This window comes from Cheilinus undulatus, linkage group 22 (assembly GCF_018320785.1).
Source record: "Cheilinus undulatus linkage group 22, ASM1832078v1, whole genome shotgun sequence".
Lineage (NCBI taxonomy): Eukaryota > Metazoa > Chordata > Actinopteri > Labriformes > Labridae > Cheilinus > Cheilinus undulatus.
The window spans coordinates 2653579-2669178 of NC_054886.1; the positions used below are offsets into that span (position 1 = coordinate 2653579).

The following is a 15600-nucleotide window of genomic DNA, read 5'->3' on the forward strand; positions in this document are numbered from 1 at the left end:
AGAGTCAGTTAGTGCCAGTCTGTCTCCAACTATCCCCCTCTTGATTGTGTGGTATAAAAGTGAGGGATGCAAGGTGCAGTTCAACTCAACAACATAATGGTTTATAGCAGGGCTTTTCAAAGTGTGTGAGAGTGAGCCTCCCCTAAGAAGAACTGATCCATTCGGTGGACCCCCACCCACAAAAAGGATTCAAATTAAAACAATTAAACAACAACATTTCAAACATTTATGTCTAATCTTTAAACATTTTTAACATGAATATATTTGGGATATTTTGGTTTGCAAATGTCCTTAAACATCTGCCTTTCCCTCTTATTCAGTCATTATAACATTAAAAAATACCCTTTTTCATATTTTTGGGCCATTTTACAACTTCTTTTTGCTTCTTTTCCCCACTTTTTCCACTTTTATCCAATTTTTGCCCTTTTTCACCTTTTTGCCCATTTAAGCTACATTTCATCATTAAATATCCCTTTTTTTCCATTTTTTGCTCAGTTTTGTGATGTCTTTTTGCCACTTTAATCTAATTTCTTGCCCATTTAAACTACCCTTTGCCATTACATACCACCTTTTTCCTCTTTTTTATGCCATTTTTGCAAATCTTGACTGCTTTTTGCCCATTTAAGTCACTTTCCACTCTTTTTTTTGTCACTTCTCACAAATTTTTTGTTATCTGACCATTTTTCCACTTTTTCTCCTCATTTTCACTCTTTTCTTGCTGCTTTATGTCCATTTTTGCCACCTTGAACCTATTTTTATTGCTACTTCAGGTTGTTTTTGCCTCTTTTTACCTCTTAGATTGTGGCTCTTGCAAAGGTATTTTCAATCATTTGGCTCTTTGGTTGAGTAACACTGCTCTATAGCATAGTCCCTACAGTAACTATAAGTTTATTCATTTTGCTCCATGCACAGCAGAGGTTAGCAAAGCAAATCACCTTTTTTCTGGTTTATGGTTCCACGCCTCCCCTGAAGCTCTGTGGCGCCCCCCAGGGGAGGCCCGCCTCACACTTTGAAAACCACTGGTTTAGAGAGTACTCGTCCATGTGTTGCTTATGAAGGCTGGGTTGAAGTGGTTTATGTTGACAATGTGGCAGGGGTAGAAAGTAACTCATTACATTTACTCAAATGACTTTATCATTGAATCTTCTACTGATTGATGGACAGTATTATTTTGACAGCACTATTATAATGACATTAGATTGACATCATACCTGCAGAGAATTGAGCTCAGGTGGGTTCCAGGGAAGAGTGGAGTCTTGATCAGCATCACCAACAGATGCAGGCCCAAAGTCAACTTGTGAGTCTTCAACAGATGCCTGGATGGCATGGGAGACAGAGGAATCTGGCCCATCATAGAATGGGTCTGCATCTTGATTCAGCTCAAGAATTCAGCAGTCATCTTCATATTCCTGCAATCCTCTTGACTGACAAGTACGAGTGCCAACATCATCAGAAGATCCTGAATGTAGGGTCTCTGTGTTTTCATCTCAGGAGAGGCTGGTCCTGATTGCTGGCTAGGTTCCACAGTCTGTTGGTTATGGAAGAAGGAAAATCTTCTTATCATCTACTATTTGGTTATCATATGGTCTTGTCCATCACGTCTACTGTCAACCACCTGATGCAAGCCCTTGAACTTTGACCTTTTGTCTACACATTTTACGTGGTATATCAAGCTGAAATTAGTGACTGTGTCCTGCAGATGTAATTTTATTCCACTAGAGGTCACCATATATGATATTAAAGCTTTTATCTTGCTGTAAATCTGGATTGAAGTCAGGGTTAACTTAAACTCTGTTTCTATAAAGCAGGGCTGTCAAACTCAATCACAGCAGGGGCTGGATTCTGAATTTAGTTCTAACCTGAGAGCCTAAGAGGGTCAACATTTAACCCTAAACTGTCAACCTCATTTTCACCAGCAATGAATTATGGGAACAATAAAAACCTCAGCACTGATGATAATTGAGCTTGAGACTAAAAAAGTCAAAATGAAAAGTTTAAAGAGTAAAAATCTGAGATAAAAAGGTCAAACTTGTAAGTTCAAAAGGTCCAGTTTCATACTGTGATATTAGTTCAAAACTAAATTAAAAGTCAAAATAATGTTGTTAAAAGGCAAAATACGAGTTAAAATTCAAAATATCATGAGTTTAAAAGGTCAAAATATGAGATATAAATTCAAAATCATGAGTTGAAGTATCTGATTTGACATGTCTAATGTAAGGTAGGAACTATTTAGCTGCTACTTGTTGTCCAGGGGAAACTTTAGTTGGTGCACATTCATCTCTCTTCCGGACTCATTCCCTCTCGGTTGTGTGCAGACAGCGAGGTATTTATTTCATCTTTATTTTGATGTTTCACACTTTATTCTCCAACTTGTGTAATATGAATGCATGCTGCTTTGTAATGCAGTGTAGTGTATTTCAAACAGTTGGACGGTGGATTAGATGAAGATGATGTGCTGAAAGAATAAATCCATCAGTTCCAGAAGAACTTTGGTGTGGTATATTTCCTGGAGGGAGTGATAGTTCTGGTTGTCTCTCATGACGTTTTTCCTCTCTCCTACAGCGTCCATTACAATTAAATGCATCCGGACAATTCTGCAACAGTCCCGCCATTGACCTACTTCCGGTCAGCGCTGAGTGAGTCCACACGGCCCCTCGTCTCCTCTGAAGGTTAGAGTGATTTTCAGCTGGTCTGCTAACCGCCAAAGAAGTCCAGAGAAGAAGAAGAAGAAGGTAAACCTGATCTGTGCTAAACTAAAGTTAGTGGTTTGACTGTGTCACAGTTGTTTGTTTGTTCATCTTCTATGTTTAGTAGTGATTAGGGTGGACATGTGTCCGGACAGGCCGGAATTTAAATGTCTGACAGCCTTTTTTTCTTGACAAAAACTAGACTAAAACTAACAAAAATAGATCAGTGATGAATAAAACTGCCAAAAACTATCTAAAAAACTAAACCAACAGGAAGTGATGCAAATAGGTCATTTCTGCATTTGTCTTAGTGTGTTGAACCTATCATGCTCTGATTTTGACCTGAAATCCTCTATATTTGTCCCAACATTTACATGTTTCATTCCCAGATGACCCAGTGGCCATGGCGGCCATTTTGATTCTTCACCATGACACAGGAAGTGGGTCTAACTCTCATATGAAACACCCGATTGCCTTCAGATTTCACATGTATGATCAGGGTCTGCCTCTCTAAAATTTTAATGTTAATTTCATGGTTTTGCTGTAGCGCCCCCTACTGTAAGATACCGTTAGCTCCTCCAAAATAAAAATTCCAATCTTTATATGGTTATACGTGATAAATAGTCCTTCCCTCATCACCTCTACATATCAACATCCACCTCTGACATACTGCCACCTACTGTTGAGGGGCAGTATTACCTCAAAGTACACTGTGCTGATTTTTTAGTGCAAGGACGCTCAGTGAAGGATCACCCTGGACTCTATGCCGTGTTGCAGCACACTGCACGGCTTTCCCTACACCCCACTATTGCCACACACTGGCAGTTGCACCACCTCCAACCTACACCGGGGTGCGAGGGTCCTTCAGCTGCTGCTTGCAGCCCTAGTTTATTATTATAACTATTATTATTATTTTTAAACATTTATTTCATGATTACTTTGTTTTATTATTGGCTGAGCATGAGTAGTTACTCTGGTCCACTCTCCTACAAAAAGGTTGCCGGCTACCCAAGGTTTGGGGCCAGGAAGAACCAACATCCAGCATTTAGGGAGGAGTTTCTGGAGAGTGATGGTATCAGAGTGAAGGAGCAGGTACTGCACACTCACACTAGGCCATCAGGACCGTGTCTGGGCTCTTTTGAGCCTAAAGTCCAGAACATTTGACCATTGAGAGTACATTTGTTCCATGCTTGAGGACGGCATGCTTCACTGCCCCAACACTGAAGGATGAGGCATGGCACGAAGCAAATGTAGGAGCACAACAAGGGGAAATGTGACATAAATGTAAATATAGGCCTGTTTTGGATCTAAATATAGACTTGTTTTGGCAGTAAATATTGGTTGTTTTGGCTGTAAATACAGTCATGGACAAAAGTACCCCTGGAATTTTTCCAGAAAATACCCCATTTCTCCCAGAAATTTTTGCAGTTACATTTATTTTTGGGTATACACATGTTTATTGCCTTTATGTGCATTGGAGCAACACAAAAAATCCAGAATTTGACATAATCTTACAAAAAACTCAAAAAAGGGGCCAGACAAAATTACTGGCACCCTCAACTTAATATTTGATTGCACACCCTTGGGAGAAAAGCAACTGAAACCAATCACTTCCTATAACCATCAACAAGCTTCTTCCACCTCTCAACTGAAATTTTGGACCACTCTTCTTTTGCAAACTGCTCCAGGTCTCTCAGATTTGAAGGGTGCTTCTTACAACAGCAGTTTTGAGATCTGTCCATAGGTGTTCAATGGGATTTAGATCCGGACTCATTGCTGGCCATTTCAGAACTCTCCAGCTTTGTCTCCAACCATTTCTTGGTGCTTTTTGAGGTATGTTTGGGGTCATTGTCCTGCTGGAACACCCATGACCTCTGACGCAGACCCAACTTTCTGACACTAGGCCCTACATTGCGGCCCAAAATCTTTTGATAGTCTCCAGATTTCATGATTCCTTGCACACAGTCAAGGCACCCAGTGCCAGAGGCAGCAAAACAACCCCAAACATCCTTGAAGCTCCACCATGTTTGACTGTAGGTACTGTGTTCTTTTCTTTGTAGGCCTCATTCTGTTATCTGTAAACAATGATGTGCTTTTCCAAAAAGCTCTACCTTAGTCTCATCTGTCCACAAAATGTTCTCCCTGAAGGATTGAGGCTTACTCAGGTACATTTTTGCAAACTCCAGTCTGGCTTTTTTATGTCTCTTTGTCAGCAGTGGGGTTCTCCTCGGTCTCCTGCCATAGCGCTTCATCTCATTCAGATGACCACGTATGGTCCCAGCTGACACTTTTGCACCCTGAGTCTGCAGGACAGCCTGGATTAGTGTGGAAGCTGACTGAGGATGTTTATTTACCATTCCAACTATCCTGTGTTGCATTCTTTTGTCAATTTTTCTCTTCTGTCCACATCCAGTGAGATTAGCCACAGCTCCATGGGTTATAGACTTCTTGATTATATTACACACAGTGGACAAAGGAATTTCTAGATCTCTGGAGATGGTCTTTAACCTTGAGATTGTTCATATTTTTCCACAGTTTTGCTTCTTAAGTCCTCAGACAATTCTGGGCTCTTCCTTCTCTTCTCCATGCTTGGTGTGACACACACAGGCACACAACACAAAGGTTGAGTCAACTTTTAGACATTCTAACTGGCTTCAGGTGTGATTTCTAGATTGCCAGCACCTTTTACTGCCACAGGTGAGTTTAAATGAGCATCACATGCTTAAAATAAAATGATTTACCCACAGTTTTAAAGGGGGACAATCATTTTGTCCAGCCCATTTTTTGTTTTGTGTAAAATTATGTCAATTTTGTCTTTTTTCTTGGGATTTTTTTTGTGTTGTTCCAATGAATATAAAGGCAATAAACATGTGTATGCCAAAAACATTTGTAATTGCAACCATATCTGGGAGAAATGGTGTATTTTCTGGAAAAAATCCAGTGGTGCCAATATTTTCGTTCATGACTGTATAGGCCTGTTTTGGCTGCAAATATAGGCTTGTTTTGGCTGTAAATATTGCTAGTTTTGGCTGTAATTAAAGGCTGGTTTGCATGTGTTACATCAGGTGTTATTTTTGAGCCCACCTCCTCTCTGAGATAAAAAACTACTGTTCCTTTCTTTCTGAATGGAGCCGCCACTATGACGCCTTTCTAGAAGTTTGTAAGAATGAGGCAGCGGGCTTCTGCAGACCGTGGACACTTGAGGAGCTGCTGTCTGATAATGTGTCTCTGTTTGTCCTCAGCTCAGTGCTGAGACCAGACACTTGTGGAGAGGAACGCCGTCCATCATTGAATCTGACTTCAGGGCAGCTGTCTGAGGAAGAAAGATGACTCCCCCTCTCAAGGTAGGAATGAATTTACACTCAACACATTTCAAGTTTGACTTTTTCCTTTCTGACAATGTGATGGAGTTGAGCAGCTGATTTTCTGGCTCCAGTGAGAAAGGTTTGTGTAAGTAACCAAATAAGTGTAAATGTTGAGCCTTACGAGTTTTTACAGATATAGCCTTTGTAATGCTTTATTTTGTAAGATTTGTATTGATTTAAGCTAATGTAAATATACTTCCTGTTTAACAATAGCAGACCTTTACTTTGAAAGCACCAGAAAGGAATTGAGTAAAGTAACACGAGGTAACTTGACGACAAAGAGAAAGTTGCCGGAGCAACGTAAACAAAGAGAGCTACGGTAAAAAAGCAAAGACCTAGCACCCCTCGTGCAGGCTTTAAACTCTTACGGTGAATTTTTGTGCTTCTGTAACTTCTGTAAATACGGCTTGTTTGTTTTTTCAAGTTCAAATAAACCACGAAAATCATCAGTACGAGAATCAAATGTCTTTCACACGGGAGGGATGCTACAGTTTGGATGTCCTGGAAGGTTAGACTTAGTTATTTGGTGTAGTTTCCTCTAACTGTAACTGAGCTCCTGTCTTGTAGCAGTAGGGGTGGGAATTGATAAGATTTTATCAATATCGATGCTGTTATCGATTCTTCTTATCAGTTTGTTTCTTTGATTCTCTTGTCGATGCCTTCCTATGAATTTTCTTCTTGGATTGCTAAAAATGTTAAAGTGCTTGGGAGGAGAACATTCAATAACATACAAAAAAACCTTCTGTTTTTTGTTGGATATGTCTCATGTTAAAATAAACTGCTCTCTGGATCTTTAATCCGTGAACTTGAATTAGAATATAGTACTACTGCTCATTTCCTTTTAAAGATAAAACAGGGTGTCCACGGGGTCTTAAAAAGTATTTAAAAGCTAATAATAATAATAATAATAAAAATTAAGGCCCTTAAAAAATACTGAAAAGTCTTAATTGCAATTTTATGAGGTATTAATTTATAATAATATTTATATTTATTTTTTATTTATTGGTATTCAAACTTTGACTCCAAAAGTATCCATGAATATTTATTTTCCTCCTCGTGACTATTAAGGCCGAACATACTCGAGCATACTGTGAGCTGTGCGGACTCCGTGCTGAATGTCCGCACTCTTGAGAGCTTCCATAGTCAAGCACACTGCCACGGAGTAGTTTCCTGTAAAATCCGTGAAATCCTACATTTCCCACAACCCTTGCGCGTTGTTTACATTTTTCTGTCATGCGTCCTACAGTGACGGAGCCTGCTGACTTTGCAAAGCAATAAAATTAAGAGGTGGTGGTATGTACGGCCATTAAATGCCACAAGAGACGAAGAAGGGGAGTATGCCATATTGGTAATGGACAAGCAAAGTATTTTACGTGGAAAAAACATTTTCAATACTTCCAAATGACACATGAAAACTTTGATGATCTAGTTGGGTGCTTAGCCCCACTCGGAGCCACCGCTCACCCATCAACGCTGCACAGAGGAACAAAATGCAGGTCAGTGTCACATTTAATAAGGGTCGATGTGAAAAATACATGCCGAGCAGTGTCTTGTGTGACACCAGTACGCCACGCGGAGCGGAGTCTGCCGGTTGTAAAATTTGAGCTTTGCGCCCTGAAGGGAATGTCAATAAACCTGCCTTGAGTTTAATTTATTCTTTCGAGCTTTATTCTTTCTCAGCTTACCTCATTTCTGTTAAATTGCAAACTACGACTGTTAAACATGTGTTGCTAACAACAGCTTAAAGTGGCAATGAGGTCTTAAAATTTTTTTGAAAGGTTTTTTAAAAAGTCTTAAAAGGGTATTGAAATTAACCTAAGGATTCCTGCATATACCCTGTAAAACCTTAGAATAAATACAAAACTAATCTCTGCATTCCAGATCTCCAGAGGTATCAAAATAAATTTAACTCGTGCAAAATGAACAGTTATTGGGCAAAAAGATGCATGTCATGCATTAGACATCACTGTTTGATAGATGTTTCTCATTGCCCCGTGTGCGCCATTTTTGGAGAAATGAAGCAACATTTTGACCACTTTATTCTGTGTTTGTGACAGTTCACTGGAAATGGGTGGTAATACAGTAATACTGTATCCTAAGGGAATTAAAATTAGCCACGGTGTTGCTTTGATTACCATCATGAAGACGGTGCTGTGGGATTAGCGCACATGAATAATGAATTCCTCGAGAATATGCGTATTTTCCCACCCACAGCACCACTGTCTGTGTATAAAGACGCTTTAAAAGTGACGAGTGAACACCTGCTAATCATGTCGGGACAGTTTTGCAAAAGACAAAAACTCACGTATAGACTGGCGCACAGATACTCATGCGCTATGGCTTGGCATGGTGCGGGCACAGCTCTGACACCACGGTATGGTCTTCTCTAAAGTAAAACTGTGAGACGTGCTCCGCTGGCTCCAGTGTGATCTAAGACAATGTGAGTTTAAAAACGCTCTCATTCTTTTTCCTGGGTATACATCAGTGATGAGAAATTATTATGCACACCCACAGGTGCTGCGTCCTGCTGCAGACATGCCAGGTACAGAAACCACTGAGGGTTTTTAAAAATGTCTAAACTCATCTTTACCCGTTTAATGTGAGATTTAGATGAAATTATTCACTGCTTGTAGGTCATTTTATGCACTTAAGTATTCTGTAACTTTGAATAAGATCGGTGTAAACACTCAGGACGGAGCTGGCCATTGAAGCACAATGCAGACATTTTCATTTCAAACCTTTATTTATTCTGGAAAGGACATTGAGGTTTCCCTCATTTCCAATGTCGTCGAGATTACAAGCACATTAAAACAAGCAAGAAAAAACAACAGTCAAATACAATCAGTCAAAACCAGCAGAAACCAATGAAAACAAAGACAATTAGAAACAAAATGACTGGAAACCAAGGTCTTAAACTCTGCAAGAGAGGGTAGAACTTCAGTCTTTAGAGTTTGTTGGAGTTTGTTCCATGAGCTTGGAGCACTAAAGGAAAATGCAGTTTTACCAAGTTCAGTAAAAGCTCTGGGAACTTTAAGAACAAGCCAATCCATGGAGCGAGTCATGTAAGAGCTTGAACTCCACTCCAACAAGTCTTAGATGTACGGTAGTTTTCCAACGAAGGCTTTAAAAATATATAAAAACCAATGTCTGTTGCTCCTGTTTTCAAGGGAAGGCCAACCAACCTTCTCACATAGGACACAATGATGAGTGCTGTATCCATCACCAATTATAAATCTAAGCGCAGAGTGATAGACAGTGTCCAAGGGCCTGAGTGTTGAAGCTGCTGCATGCCTATAAATTACATTTCCGTAATCAATAACTGAAAGGAGCACAGCTTCAACTATTCTCTTCCTACAATACATTGGAAAACTTGATTTATTTCTGTACAGGAAGCCAATTTTCTGCCTCAACTTGGAGGTCAAAGAGTTCACATGGAACTTAAAAGAAAACTCCTCATCAAGCCACATGCCAAGATATTTATACTCTGTGACTCTCTCAATTTAATAGATAAATTAGCCTATTAAAAAGTCCATCTCTATCTGTTTAAATCTCACAGAGCATTACTTCACATTCAAAGATTCTGATATTAGATTAGGATTATCAATTCTCATTTTACATCTGGGAGAAGAGGAGGGAGGAAAAAGAGAGCACGTCGGTGTTTTTGAAAGAGAAAATAGAGAAACTTCATTTGATCCCCTGCCTTGATTTAACCTGTTTTACTAGTATTATTCACTTCTACCGCTCCTGTTAACGTCTCCTTATAAACCTGTTTTATTTTAGACTTGAAGCATTTTGACAAGGGATTGACTGAAGCACAGCAGAGGCGCATGCTCCACTCGTTGTGCGTATATTTTGGTCATGAAGGAAGAATTTGTGAATCAGTTTTTTACCCATATCACTGACTCCTACCAGGAGGCCATTTTTGTTGCAGTGGTATTGAAAAGTGTATCAGTTTGACATTGAAAACACTGCTATTGTGACAACTCTCCTCCGCAGTAATGCAAAGCTGTCAGCTGAAGATCTCCACCATGACTGTTTTCTTTTCTGCTTCTTGTTGTTCTAGAAACGGAGGGGCACGCCTCGTAGTCATGACTGTCAGCAGTGTGGTAAAGAGTTCTCTTCTTCATCACGTTTAAAGACGCATATGCGAGTTCACACTGGAGAGAAACCATACAGCTGTGATCAGTGTGGGAAAAATTTTGCTCAAAAAAAGGAGTTAAAGATCCACCAACGAACTCACACAGGAGAGAAACCGTACAGCTGTGATCAGTGTGGTTTGGCCTTCTCTCAAGCAAGTGCTCTAAGGATGCATCAGCGTATCCACACTGGAGAGAAACCGTACAGCTGTGAGCAATGTGGGAAAGCTTTCATACATTCATCTGCACTGAAGAATCATATACGCACTCACACCGGAGAGAAACCATACAAATGTGAGGACTGTGGTAAAAGTTTCAGTCAGGTGGGTAACTTCAAGACTCACAGAAACATCCACACCAGAGAATTACTCTACCCTTGTCAGGATTGTGGTAAAGTCTTTACAAATCAAGATGCTTTAAAGCGTCATGAGCGTATTCACACTGGAGAGAAACCGTACAGCTGTGAGCAATGTGGGAAAACCTTCAGGCAACAAAGCAACTTAACAGTCCACCAGCAGATCCACACTGGAGAGAAACCACACAAATGTAGACACTGTGAGAAAGCCTTCAGATGTCAACAGGACTGCATCACACATGAATGCATCCACACTGGTCTGAAACCATACGTCTGTGGGGAGTGTGGGAAGAGTTTTGATAGGTCATCTTCACTTCGCCAACATGAACTCACCCATGCTGGAGTCAGAGAGTACCAGTGTGAGCGCTGTGACAAAAGGTTTGTTTCAGCTCACAGTCTTGAGAAGCATCTGCGTATCCACACTGGACACAGGCCGTACTGGTGTGTTGGTTGTGAGAAAAGCTTCACATGGAGCTCTGGGCTGAAAACACACAAATGTGTCAAAAAAGAGAGCTAAAGTTCTTTGTAGTCTTCAACTGTTTGACTAACTTTTAGATGTGTAATTGTTCTACACTAACTGTTCATAAATAGAAGAGTGAATCAGCTTTAGAAAAAGGATAGAAGACGATGAAACACAGAGACTTTTAAAACACTTGTGCTGAGTCTTGAGAGTGTTGATGTTGTAAATGTTTTCATCCAAACTAAAGAATTGTAGTGAACACTTCAATCTTGAATGCTCACACTTATGTTTGAAAGTCTATTTACAGACGATCACACTACTAGCTAGGACCAGAAATATTCAAGCATTTTAACTAGTTTTCAACATTTCTGACTGTTAATACAAGAATTGTTATTTTTCAGCATATTTTTCAATAATCTTTCTTTTTTTGCATACTGTTCTGAAATGAAATCAGTGAACTCTAACATTTTATGGTCTGTTTGGGCAGTTTAACTTGAAATGAGTCTGTTATTACTTGTTAGTTTGAATAATTTAGTGATGTTTTGTTCAGTAATCTGAATTTATTGTTATAATAGAGTTGTTAACCTTCTTCTTTTTCATGTTTAGCTTTTCAAGGCACAACTGTAAACTCTCTAATCCTGACTTTAGTTTGAAATTGAACTTGTAATGATTGAATAATAAAACAGGAATGGTTCTCTTCTCTTTCTGTGTGTAAATGTCTCCTCTTTAACATCAGGGAGATTTTTATAAATAGGACCTGTTATGAGCAGATCAGCGTCTGCTAACAGTTACCAAATGGAAGAGTGGTTTTAAGAGAGACCAACAGCCATGGTCACATAAAATCCACTTTTTAACCCATTTTCCACTTTATTTGTTGTCTTTCTCCAATGTTTGCTTCTCCTTTCTGCCATTATAAACTGGCTTTAGTCAGTTTTTACCACTTTTTAGCCCAGTTTTTTCCCTTTTCACCCATTTTTGCTAATTTTAGCCTCTTGTAACATATTTCTTCACCTTGATCCAATTTTTCCACTCTTTTCCACTTCATTTTGTCCTTGAAACTTCTTGCCTATTTTAGCCACCATTTGACATTTTTTGCAAGTTTTTTTTCCCCTTTTTACAGCTTTTCACCCATTTCTGTTCTTTTTTCCTGCTGTAGTCCTTTTCTGCTCATTCCATCATGATCTATTTGTCCACTTCTTTAAATTTCTGCCAGTTTTAATCCATTTTACTACTTTTGACCCATTTTTGTATTTTTTTTCTTTTACCACTTATGACCTTTTTGCCACTTTTTTTGTCACATTCTTTTTTTGCTAATTTCTGCATGATCAATTTGTAACTGTTTGCGAACTTCAGCCAACATTTGCTATGTTTAGGCCTTTTTTCCCCCTTTTGCTGTTTTTGCCCATTTTTTCGCCAGTATTTGTCAACTTTTTAGCCACTTATATCCCATTTTTGCCCTTTTTCACACTTGTCACTTTTTTACCTTCTTTTGCCCCTCTTTGCCATTTTCTCTACCACTTTTTGTCCATTTTGCCACTTTTCACCCATTTCTGCATTTTCCCCCACTTCTTTTTGCCACCTTACCCCATTTATGCCATTTTCTTTTACTGTTTTAACCCATTCTTGCCACTTTCCACCCAGTTTTTGTCACCTTTCACAGTTAGTCACTATATTTCAAAGAAAAGTTGTCAGTTTCTTCCATTTTAGTTGAAAATGTTCTGTTTATCTGAAGCCTTTTACAGAAAGATTTACTGAACATCGGATAAAATTTGAGGACATTTCAGGGTATTTTTAAAGAGATCTTTGTCATTTTACAGGGACCTAATGCTGAAATGTTGAAAATTGTTGGTTCTTTTATGGGATTTTTGTTTGAAATTTTTTGAAAATTTTTGTTTGGGAAATTGTTTGAATATTTGAACAAGAATTGACTTTTTCTAGATGATTGAGGCCCGCAAGAATGGGTTAAAGTGGAATAAAGCAGCCAGAAATGGCTGAAAAAATGACAAAAGGGTTAAATGTGGAAAAAATGGTTACAGGTGGCAGAAAAGTAGCAAAACTGGAAAATGACTATTAAAAATGTCCGACGTGGCAAAAAATGTGCAGAAACAGTCAAAATGCTGTGAAATTGGCAACAAGTGGCAAAAATGGGTTAAAGGGTCAAAAATCAGCAACTCAGAGGCAAGAATGGGCAAAAACAGCAACAATGGGTTAAAGCAGCATAAAAGGGGCAAAAATTGGTGAATAATAACAGTAGAAGTGTTGAAAGTGGCAAAAAAGTGGAAGAACTGGGCAGATTCCCAAACAAAAACAAAAATATTTCACAAAACACAAAAATATATTTCACAGAGCACAAAATATATTTTTGTATTTTGTGAAATTTATTTTGCACTTTTGAAATATTAATGGTGTTGGCCTTCAGGGCCACCGTAGTTATCAGTGCTTTGCAGCCTCGTGGAAACATTATTCCCCCCCAAAAAATCTTCAAATACTTAAATTCAGGTGCTCTGGATCTCAGTCAGTAGTTTCTTTTTTTAAACCATTTTTTGGACAGAACAGTAGGACATTACCAGATATTCAAAAAATTCTAATTCCAGCTTCAACACTAGAGTAGATAAGTCGTCTGTTTGCTTAACAGGATGAAAACTAGTTTAAAATGTGGATGGATTCTTAGCAGCTAAAACATAGAAATACTTGTATAACAGGTGCATATCTGTCTCATCCTGTGTTTTCTCTAAGCTGTTAAGATTTCTTCATTCTTCTTCCTTTGGTGGATTGCCAGTCTTTGCTTACACAGCCTTTTGATTTCATAGAAACCTCTATTTTCCATCTCTGACTCATTTCCTCATCTTTTCAGGAGCAGTGTCATTTAGATAGCAGATACTGTTTTTTGGACATTTCTCTGAAATGAAAAGAACATTCTGCACAGTTAAACTTGTGTTTTACATTTGATTACATCTTATCAGGTTTATATCACATCATGAAATGCAGAGAACATATCAGCTCATTTCAGACAAGCAGACTGTCCTATTTCTACTGACTAGAACGTTCTGATGAAGGTCAAAGGTCAATTTACAATTGAACATGTGATTTATGGCTCATCATTGTTTGGCAAAAATGAGTCAAACCTTAGAAAAAGAAGATATTAGAACAAAATGATATGTTGTGATGAAGAACAAGCTGTAAGTGTAGCTCTAACTCTAACAGCCACATAACAACAATGGACTCTGAAAACTTTGTAGAAGACTTTCAATGTGTGTGTGTTTAGAAAGACGTTAAAACTGTAAGGAGAGCTCAGCTCCAAAATACAGGATCTCACATTTTTACCACACAGCACTGAGAAAACTGAATCTGAGCCACAGCAAATGTAGCTGATTTCAATCTGTGATAACAATAAAAACAATCAAATAAGCTTCATAAATACGCCTCATTTTGAAGTCTGTTTATTTTGTTCAGACGTTGTGAAAAGTTGACCTGAACAGAATCATTGATGTAATGTCAGCTGATGTTTCTGAGTTCATCCACACAACTAAACTTCATTTTACTGGCTTCCATTCTTTATTTCAAAACACAAATACTACATTACCCATCAGCCATCAGCGCCCCCTGTGGTGCATTGTGGGTATTTCAGTATTAGGGATAAAGAGCTTTGTGAATGAACAGCTGAACTGTTGATTGAGGGGGGATTTCAAATGTGGGCAGAATTTTCCCATGATGCCCTGGGGCAGAGTGTAAATGTAGATTTGATGAAATGTGTGGAGAGATGACTGCTGAGATTCCTCTGATCCTGTTTGTGAGAGATTAGTGTTGTTAAAGAGAGCTCTTCCTCACTCATCATCTCTGCTATGGAGGAATAAAAGCAGAGTCAAACAGCAGTCAGGTGGATTTATACCGGCCTGCTGGAAGAGGCTTCTAGAAATGAAGTGTGGAAAAATACACAAACTAATGGCTACAAATCTGTGCTCTGATCAATCAACACCATAAAACTGAGTTTGTTTTAAAGCCGGCTTTACTTCAAACTACATTTATTTCAAGAAGAAATACCAAACTAAGCAAAGGCTAGCTTTGTTCAACCTACTAACAGAGTGAGAGAAAGTTACAGAGATTTTTGGTTCTTCAACTAAAATAAATGAGTGGTTTATGTAAAGATTCATCTGACTGGATATTTTTCAGTGTCTGATAAAAACCTCCAGCCAGCTCTACTTAGAAATCTGATTTTTTAATGTAGATTAACCAAATTCATCTTTTTACACTGAGAAAAATCAATCTGGGCAAAAGTAAATGTAACTTCACTGCAGGCTTTGGTGAATGTCTCAGCAGTAAACTTCTACTGAGCTAAAAAGTCAACTGTGATTGGACCATGGAGAATGGTCCAGGTGGAAGAAAATTAAAATCTTTGGACAGTGATAAATACAACTTTGCCTCTCCAACAATTAATGCTCTCTTTTGCTCCAGTAAAGAATAATTAAACTGAATAATTTGTGTATTTTAACATGGTTTTTTTTTTAAATTAAAGTCCCTGTAGAGTAAAATCCAAACTTTGTGTCTTAACACACTAGATATGTTGGAGTAAGGTTGTCATGTGAAAACACTGAGATCT

At 38.6% G+C, this 15600-nt stretch overlaps 1 protein-coding gene across 4 annotated transcripts; it reads left to right on the forward strand.

Moving 5' to 3' along the window:
• Window positions 1–2267: 2267 nt before the first annotated feature.
• LOC121504432 (zinc finger protein 239-like) lies at window positions 2268–11707 on the forward strand. 4 transcript variants are annotated; one of them, XM_041779181.1, is made up of 4 exons: window positions 2268–2323; window positions 2563–2732; window positions 5930–6031; window positions 10116–11707. In XM_041779181.1, the coding sequence occupies exons 3-4, from the start codon at window positions 6014–6016 to the stop codon at window positions 11058–11060; spliced, it is 963 nt and encodes a 320-aa protein (XP_041635115.1). In that variant the 5' UTR covers window positions 2268–2323; window positions 2563–2732; window positions 5930–6013; the 3' UTR covers window positions 11061–11707. The 4 variants fall into 4 exon arrangements, with proteins under 4 accessions (XP_041635115.1, XP_041635117.1, XP_041635118.1 ...); XM_041779183.1 differs by having other exon boundaries at window positions 2563–2669; XM_041779182.1 differs by having other exon boundaries at window positions 2273–2323; window positions 2604–2732.
• The last annotated feature ends 3893 nt before the right edge of the window (window positions 11708–15600 follow it).